The following is a 10,000-nucleotide window of genomic DNA, read 5'->3' on the forward strand; positions in this document are numbered from 1 at the left end:
GTACTTATATATCAGCCTGCCCTGGTACATAGCGACACGAGCACCTTTGAGTGGAAATGTGCGCTCTATACATGCTTCGTGTATTATTGTACTATAATGTTACATTGTCAAACTACTTTCTTTCTTTTCAAACAAGGTAACACATGCGCTGGTCCTGACACCGCCGTTTGCGGTACGGCTATTGGAAAGTGTATAACACCCTTTATGAGTTTGCCTCTGAATCAAATGTCCAATTTACATTTCATGTGTCCGTAAGTAATAGATATATACAGTAAATATAATTCTTACTTAGAACACCGCTATTAAATGATGATGATGATGATGATGATGATGATGATGATGATGATGATGATGATGATGATGATGATGATGATGATGATGATAATAATAGGCATTTTCTATTGCGCCTTTTGCCGAAACCTACTGACGTTTCAAATTTCAAAATTGGCCAGAAAACTCGTCCTTCTAAAGATATCGATCCATTTAAATTACACTCATCTTGGTAAAAAAAATAATAATTCAAACACGAGACCTCATGATATCTTCATTGAAGTCCCAGGTTTGAGAGTTTTTGTCAAAGTGAGGGTCCATCGATATTATTTGAAGGACAAGTTTGATGGCCAAATTTTTTAATACTCGTCTTTCCAGAGGAGAGCAGTAAACGGGTTAAATCAAATACTCATCGATAGTTTCACCCCGACATCATACCGATTCTAGACGTTGGTCACAAATGTATTATTTCTTAACCCTCTCCGTACCAACTATAGGAAAATCGACACATTCGTTGCAATACAACCAACATTTATCTTATTCAAATTTCGTTCGTACATCGTAAACTTTAAGGAAAATGAACAATGTGTTGTAGAGTATGTTTAGCTAAAGAAATAATGTATGGCAAGAACTTTACTGCTGTTATGTTAGAGTGATAAAAAAATCTATTTTTTTGTGTGTGTTAGTTGGGTTTGAAGTTTTGGCGGATATCCTGAAAATGGCTGGTAAGGAGAGGGTTAAAGTGCGAAAAACTAACATTCACACCTTGAGTATTTATGTAGAGAAATATTAATAGTCCTAAGCCCATGATAATACTGCCATACTCTGGAGAGAAAAAAAAATATTTTAAAATTTGGCCAGAAAACTTGTCCTTCAAAAATCGATCGATTTAAATGACCCTCAACTTGGCAAACTGGCCAAAATTTTTTTAATGGATTTTTCCAGACTACGTGCCCAACGACACGAAGGAGATGAAAAGGCTATGCAAATAAATGAGAGATCCTTTAAAACGCTGGCAATGATCCAGATACCATGCTCCTGTAGTAATGTGTAATATAAAATAATGTAAATAATGTAATAATAATAATAATAATAATAATAATAATAATAATAATAATGATGATAATAATAATAATAATAATAATAATAATAATAATAATAATAATAATAATAATGATAAGGAAAAACCCATATTTCAAAATTTGGCCAAAAAATGGTCCTTCAAATATCGATCGATTTAAATGACCTTCATCTTGGTTTTTTAAAAATTTAAAAATCTCATAGCTGGGACTTCGAGATATTTGAAGGACGAGTTTTCTGGCCAATTTTTATAACATGGGGTTTTCCAGAGAACGGAAGTATTTAGTCGGGATGTTTCAGGAAACTGGTTGCACTCATCGACTGTGTCATGTATGGAGCCAAAAGCTGTCCTTCCTATTACCAGTCTCTGATTGAGATCTATAAGGAACCCCTCCTATCATTAAGGAATACTTGTAGTGGAAATACGGATACGACAAGATCAGGTAATCACACAATAATGATGATGATGATGATGAAGAATTATATATGATGATATTGTATTTACTTTCCAACAACAGTCTACATGCTATTATATTTCACTTTCTATACTTGCATTACACAGTTACTCCCCGCCTCCCCTCTTTTGACTTTATGGTGCACCTTTCATAAATATCTATTGTTCTATTTTAATTTTGCTTCCTTGGTAATTCAATTGAAGCTTACATTCAATTTCACATTGTTATTTATTTCTTCGAGCTTCGAACAGCAACAGTTACATTACAAAGGAGAATACTATTTCCTGCCCATCAATGTTTTTGTTTATTCATCTTAACAACGCCACTACCACATTATATCATTCCTCTGTAGCGTTTCATTAATCCTGTTTTGGGGAAACCCGAAAAGTCAATGTTATCTATTTTCGTATATTAAATTGAAGCTTACATTCAATTTCACATTGTTATTTATTTTTTCGAGCTTCGGGCAACAACATTTACATCTAACTGATTCAGAATAGTAGATGAAAGAGTTTTAATTTATTATAAAATATCAATTTTAAGAGACCAAAAAAAGATGAACAAAGATTTTTGTTATTAATCGCTACTGGTAAGATTACCTTCCCTACTGAGAAGATTACTAAGTATCGACCAATACTGATTAAACAGTAAAACTAGAATTAACCCAAGTACTAAGTCTATAGAGCAGTAAAGTTAGGTGCCCCAAACGTAAACAAAGGTCGAGAAGCACGTGGCAAACCACATGTTCCTGTCTTGACAGCTCACGTTCCAATGTAAATAATAGAAAAAAAATAACCTTTAAAATTTGGCTGTTAGGTGGCAAAAGAAACACATATTCATAAATACTCGATCATGCATCAAATAATGTCTAGATATGGATATTTTATGGAACAAAAGGTAAAATTTCCTAAAATTTATCAAGTTACAGTCTATCTATTTTTAGACCAGAGCAAATTATTGCGCTGGTGTGAACAAAACGAGAATTATTCGGAGCCTGATTTTCATAATAATTTAGCCTTATATTATTATTTCTGCAACTGTTAGATTTTATGTAAACATATTTTCAATACTGAAGGTGTATTGCCTACAACTCAAACTACAAAATTGGGAGACCTATATTGTGCGTAAATTATTCCGGTCCCTAACGGAAATCACTAGCAACTTGTTATTGTTTACGTTTGGGGCACCTAACTTTACTGCTCTATTGTTATCAATAGAGCAGTATAATTAGGTGCCCCAGACGTAAACAAAGGTCTAGAAGCACATGGCAAACCACATGTTCCTGTCTTGACAGCTCAAGTTCCAATGTAAATTATAGAAAAAAATAACCTTTAAAATTTGGCTGTTATGTGGCAAAAGAAACACATATTCATAAATACTCGATCATGCATCAAATAATGTCTAGATATGGATATTTTATGGAACAAAAGGTAAAATTTATCAAAAGTTACAGTCTATCTATTTTTAGACCAGAGCAAATTATTGCGCTGGTGTGAACAAAACGAGAATTATTCGGAGTCTGATTTTCAGAATAATTTAGTCTTATATTATTATTTCTGCAACTGTTAGATTTTATGTAAACATATTTTCAATACTGAAAGTGTATTGCCTACAGCTCAAACTACAAAATTGGGAAACCTATATTGTGCGTAAATTTTTCCGGCCCCTAACGAAAATCACAAGCAACTTGTTATTGTTTACGTTTGGGGCACCTAATTATACTGCTCTATTAGCAACCAGGTGAACTCCATGATTAACGCCCATCCATAATAACCAAAACGGTTCAAAAAACCTGCCAGAGTTGCCAGATTGAACGACAAGTCGCGAATTGGACTACTTTTTCGTGCTCTTTGCGCCAAAAATATAAATTTGTGACTTGCAACATTTGGGCTACTTTTTATATGATCTTCAAATTTTGGGCTATATCTTAGACAGTATAACTAAAAATATTAAGGAAAATGTTAAAATAATAATATAGAGGAATATCAAAGTTTGTGACTTTTTTCTTAATTTTGCGACTTTTAGCATAATATACCTTTGCGACTTTGCCAAATACTATCTGGCAAACCTGAAAATTTCAGCAGACGACAAACGATAGACCGGATGGATGTAGTTTCCTTTTGCTTGATAAAAAAGTGGGTACATTTTCAAAAATGACTTTAAAACTTTTCCTCACCAAGTGATGATAAAGTATCCGCGTATTGATCCAACACAAGCTTTCTTCAAATGAGGTGATATATTCTTGTATTTAATTTATAACGTTTTCACACATGGTGTGATCTTTCTCGAGAAGAGTACAAGTCAAATCGGACATCTTAGTCAATTTCCCCAACCTCTCTCTCTCTCTCTCTCTCTCTCTCTCTCTCTCTCTCTCTCTCTCTCTCTCTCTCTCTCTCTCTCTCTCTCTCTCTCTCTCTCTCTCTCTCTTCTCTTCTCTTCTTTTCTTCTTTCCTTCCCAATCTTACTGATTAAAAAAAAAGACATTGTCAATCAAAAAATAAAAGCTATGAGTATGAGCACAACAAAAACGGTGTGAAATCTTATCCAAAATTGACCTTTTCTATTCCCCTTTTTTATCCTCTCTCTCTCTCTCTCTCTCTCTCTCTCTCTCTCTCTCTCTCTCTCTCTCTCTCTCTCTCTCTCTCTCTCTCTCTCCTTACTTTAAAAAGTTTAGGTCTACGATTGTCATCTCTGTTTCTGAAGAAGCGAGTCACATTTTCAAAATTTACAAACTTAATCTAGGGGGAGGCCTTCCGAATGCTCCTCGTGCTAAGGGAAACAACCCCACTATCCCTCAACTAACCCCAAGAACAGATAAAACCTAGAGAGGTGGGCCTTTGGCCTACCAACCTCCGCTGAACGTCCAACTCGCCTTGAGCATGCATTCACATAAAATATAAAGATTTTTTTAGAAAACCTACCTCTGTTTAAAAAACTAGCATCTTTCAACTTTCTAAGAAACATTTTGATTTTTCAGAACTTTAGTTCGTTAAAAAATACCGGCCAATCTGACCCGTTGAGTTGAATGAAACGAAATTTTGTTGTTTACACAGTTCAAAGGAAATGCCGTAAATAAGCTTTCATGGACTTCCCGTGTTGTTTTTACAGTGTCACGTGACCGTTTTGAGAGATTTGTTGTCTGCTACAAATAATTAGACCGGTGGGGGGTAGATATTTTCGTTGGAGCAGAAAAAAAATGAGTATTATTTCTTGTACTTGTAGAGAGGACTAGGGTCCAACAGCAGTCAAGTTGATTGAATGAAAGAAAAAAAGGTCTTTTTTTTTATCCGCCGCCACCACCACCGTGAGAGTGGAGGGTGGGGTGGGAGGGGGGGGGGGAGGGTTGCATGAAGACGAAAGGGAGACGTGTCGCTTGGTGACCTTGGTGACGTAGAGCATAAGGATGCTGGCAGGTGTTCTTAACCCCATAACAGCGAAGCTAATTTTTTGCTTTCAGATAATAGTTTGCTTTTATCTTTATTATTGTTAACGGAGAATACAGCGTTTCCACCAAGAGAGCAGTCAGACTCGGACTTCAATTGTCTATAATCGTTTTGCCATTACTTGTCTTTTGATGAAAGAAGATTTGGTGTTAGGTCAAAGATCGAATTTCGCCGCTAAAGTTTGCATTGCTATTGGGTTTGCTCTCTTCCCCCCACCCTCCTTTTTTATCTTCTTTTTTTTTTTTCAACTTATTATTGTTGATTGCTATTTTCTTTTTTATGATTAGCAAGTGCCGTAGGAGTCTCACAGGATGCAGGAGTACTGCAATTAACCCTTTGCCAGTGACACTGATTTTTTTTGTTTTCAAATAATAGTCTTCATTTATATTATTTTTTAACGCAGAAAAAAAAACGTTTCCACCATAAGAGCAGTAAGAATATTGATAAAAAGCGCTGAGCACGTTGGGTGGATATTGCCCTACATAACAGCTCAAATTTTTAAATTGTAATTTGTCTTTTGTCTTTTGATGAAAACGGTAAGATTTTATTTTTGGTCCAAGTAAGATTGATATTCGCCTTTAAAAGGTTAAGTTGTTTTGTCTTTTCAGGTTTTTTTGTTTTGTTTTTAGAATGCGGATACGCTGCTTCTTCCTTTTTTTCCCTCAACTGGCAAGCTATCGCTGTACTTACCCGCATGGCGTGCACACACAAAAGGATACATCTAGGTCACAAAACCTTACATCCAGGTCACAAAATCAGACAACTCGGCCACACATCAAGACATCTCTGTTTCGTTTGTTCCAAGATAGCAAAACAAACCAGACGTCTTGGAGTTCGAAAGAGCTTTCCATAAAATATTTGGTATTTGCAAGACCCCCAGAAACCAATTCCCTAGCTCTTGTGCACGGTTACTTATGACCTTGATTTCTTTCGTACCCACCCCCCAAAATCCCACTTATTGTGTGTTATAGGCAGAACATAGTAAATAGCTGGGCTGCCACATGCGTGACTAAATTGGCCAAAGAGAGAATCTATACTTTGGCATTAGACACCCATTATCTTGGTTTTTAATCCTTGCCTAGTGAGAGAGAAAAAACAAAACAATCATACATGTATCTGCAAACAGCAGAACGTTTTCATTTTACATTGAAATGGGAAGGGGAAGGGATAACACTATGACAAGAGAGAGAGAGAGAGATGGGCGGGGGGATGGGGGGATAGTAAGGGGGACTGGGAAAAGATGAAAGAAACAATGGGTTGCCTGATGACGTAGATCAAAGGATTGTTACAGCGGTGTTCACGGAGCGTACTTCGTGAAATTTTAACCTTTTACAGTGACACTGATTTTTTTCTCCGGATTGCTTATGTAGAATAAATTGTTTCCACCAAGAGAGTAGTAGTAAGAGTATATTTCGACTCGGGCTTCAATTAAACTATAAATCGCAAAGCTTGTCTTTTAATGATAACATTAAGACTAAGATCTGGAGTTTGGGGAGTGTAAGATCAAATCTCGCCATTAATGGTTAAAATTGCTTTGATTTTAAAAAAATAACTCACACACACACGCACACACACAACACACACACACACGAGCGCGCGCGGTCATGACAGCGAGGACCATCACTGACAGAATGTTGCAACAGTAAACCGGTTTACGTGTACATAGATCCTGAGGCTAGATGCCTCGTTACCGTGTACGTAGGCACTCCCAAAAAAAAAAAGAAAGAAAGAGACACACACACACACACACACCACACACACACAGAGTCTCGCATCCTCTACGAACTAATTTTGCGCACCAATTTTTACTGCACTTATGCACCAAATTGCATATCTATCTAGGGACACTTTTTTCCGTATCTTTTTCTCAATAAACTTTTTAAAAAACCTTTGTTTTGTTTGCACGGCACCAGACGTAACAGACCGAAACCCAGATGATTTCGCGAGGAATGAATCATGAAAAAAATTAGGATATAATTTCAAACCATAGAATTAAACAAATGAGAATAGGTACGAAGCCTAAAAAGTGTCCACCAATGAAAGCATTCAGCGCCATTATATCTTGGGCTGGGAATGTAAGCATTACCATTCATTCGGTCTCTATGTGAACATAACGACACAAGAAAAACAACAAACAATATAATAATCCACAATAAAATGATTCAGAACTGTTGCGTATATCTATGGCACAATGAAGCTGTCAAAAATGAATGTGTGTAATCATGTATTATAATAACCTATAATGTGTTTTCCAACCACCACATCATCACTGTCACTACTACTACTACAACCACCATTACCACTTCATAACTACCGCAATTACTACAACCACCACCACTGCATCATTATCACTACCACTACACCACCACCACATCATCACCACTACAACGACCACCACTCCATCATCATCACTACTACTACACTATCACTACCACCACTATTACAACCACCACCACCACATCATCATCACGACCACTACAACTGCAACAACTACCACCACATCATCATCACTACCTCTACTACTACAACCACCACCACAATATCATCACTAACACCACTACTCCAACCACCAGTACCACATCATTATCACTACCACTACTACTACACCACCACCAGCACATCATCATCACTACCACTACTACTACAACCACCACAACCACATCGTCATCACTACCACTACTACTGCACCCACCGCCACCATATCATTACCATTACCACTACTACTACAACCACCACCACCACTACTACTACAACCACCACCACATCATCATCACTACCTCAACTACTACAACCACCACCACAATATCATCACTATCACTACTACCACAACCACTAACACCACATCATTATCACTACCACTACTGCACCACCACCAGCACATCATCATCACTACCACTACTACTACAACCACCACAACCACATCGTCATCACTACCACTACTACTGCAACCACCACCACCATATCATCATCATTGAAATATTTTTTTTAAAATTGAGCTTTATATAGTGCAATATCTACTAAATGTGCTCAAAGCGCTTTACAAGGGGTCCCTGGTCAACATTTAACATGTAGGACGGGACGTGACGCCTGTTAGGCGATATTACATTTTTTCGGACAAAGACAACTCTGTTAACGGCCAGGTACTCATTTTACACCTGAGTACGGTGAGAGAACGTGAATAAAGAGCCTTTTCCTAGGACTCAACTATGCGCCGAGCGCGAGGCTTGAACCCAGGACCTTCCGATCCGAAAGCGAGTGTCATACTAAATACTACTAGACCACATAGCCGCATCATTACCACTACTACTACAACCACCACCACCACATCATCATCACGACCACTACTACTACAACCACCACCACCGCCATATCATTACCATTACCACTACTACTACAACTACAACCACCACCACATCATCATCACTACCACTACTACTACAACTACAATCATCACCACCACCACATCATGGTCTGACCTTATTGCCTAGGACGTAATCATTAATAGAATGTTGTGTGGTTTTAACCGTGAAGAAAACCTTAAAAAGTCACATTTATATCATTTTAGAGACATCGTTTTGAATAATTTTGAGTTAAACGAGCGAGCAGAAAGTTATTTTCTTAGATTTCATGAACGGCCGATCAGCGCTTGTTTACGACTATAGTAACGCGATTCCCAGCCCATGTCTCAATGGCGGATATTTTTCTCATCGAGGCCGCTGGTTGGTTAGCCAATAAGAGCACCGTACGGTTTCCATTGGGTAAATTCCTTGTTTCAAACACAACTTTTGAAATTCATCAAGGATTGTCTAGTACCGAATGTTTTTTGATAGAAAACATATGCATCTTCAAATCTAAACTGCTGTTGACGGTAAGCGGTAAGTTTTTTATTTATTTTTCTGTCCAAACGAATGATTTGTCCTGGTATGGAAACTAAGTATTGGTAACACTGGCGCACCTCTCTAGTACCTTTAACTAACCCCAAGGAAAAACAAACACCCTAGCACCTTTACTAAGACTTATGACTAACCCTAATAGAAAAATAACCTAGGACTGCTTTCAATACTTCACAAAACAATGGTAATATTAGGAAAGTCTAAACTTTCACTAATCTATCAAGGTTTGTTCTATTTTTTTATTTTTATATTGACAAATTGAATAAATAAAAGCATGACAAAAGATCCATGGTGAAAATATGAATTGAAAGAAATGCTAGCACGAGGAGCTTTCAGAAGGCCTCCCAATCTAGTGTCAGTGTAAATAATTATTATTTTCATTACTATCATATTAAATTTTATTATATATTATCAACAATATTTTTTTATGCTTATAGTTATCACCATTGTTTCCTTTTCAATACATGTAATACAGATAGTAGTGATGACTCTGATTCTAAATGTGGAAGCAGCGTTGTGGCTTGTATGTATTCTATGGCGACACTGTCTCCGAATCAAATGATTGGTGTAGATTCTGCATGTCCGTAAGTAGAAAATATGCTTATTGTATGATGGTCATAATGTAATTATGTCCTGTTTGTTTGAAGTCATAATTTAATGTGTACTTCTCAGTGCTTGTGACACATGAAAGAATTTCAGCGCATAACAAAGACAGATGGTACATATTCTATATGTGGTCTTGTGGTATGACACTCGCTTTCGGATCGGAAGGTCCTGGGTTCGATAGTTGCTCAGTGCAGAGTTGAGTCCTTGGAATAGGCTCTTTACTTACATTACTTATAGTTTTAGTTTTGGGAGA

At 36.9% G+C, this 10,000-nt stretch overlaps 1 protein-coding gene across 2 annotated transcripts in view; it reads left to right on the forward strand.

Moving 5' to 3' along the window:
* LOC144972261 (uncharacterized) overlaps window positions 1-10,000 on the forward strand; it is a 54,147-nt gene that overhangs the window by 3,696 nt on the left and 40,451 nt on the right. For both annotated transcript variants that reach the window (XR_013645326.1, XM_078913315.1), the window contains exons 2-4: window positions 137-251; window positions 1,651-1,793; window positions 9,617-9,725. Coding sequence is in view for 1 of the 2 variants with exons in the window: in XM_078913315.1 (XP_078769441.1) it covers window positions 137-251; window positions 1,651-1,793; window positions 9,617-9,725 (367 nt within the window). In the remaining variant the exon portion in view is untranslated. The remainder of the gene's footprint in view (window positions 1-136; window positions 252-1,650; window positions 1,794-9,616; window positions 9,726-10,000) is intronic.

This window comes from Berghia stephanieae, chromosome 5, assembly GCF_034508935.2.
Source record: "Berghia stephanieae isolate SIO BIC M18660-M18661 chromosome 5, UCSD_Bste_1.3, whole genome shotgun sequence".
NCBI classification, from domain to species: Eukaryota; Metazoa; Mollusca; class Gastropoda; order Nudibranchia; family Aeolidiidae; genus Berghia; species Berghia stephanieae.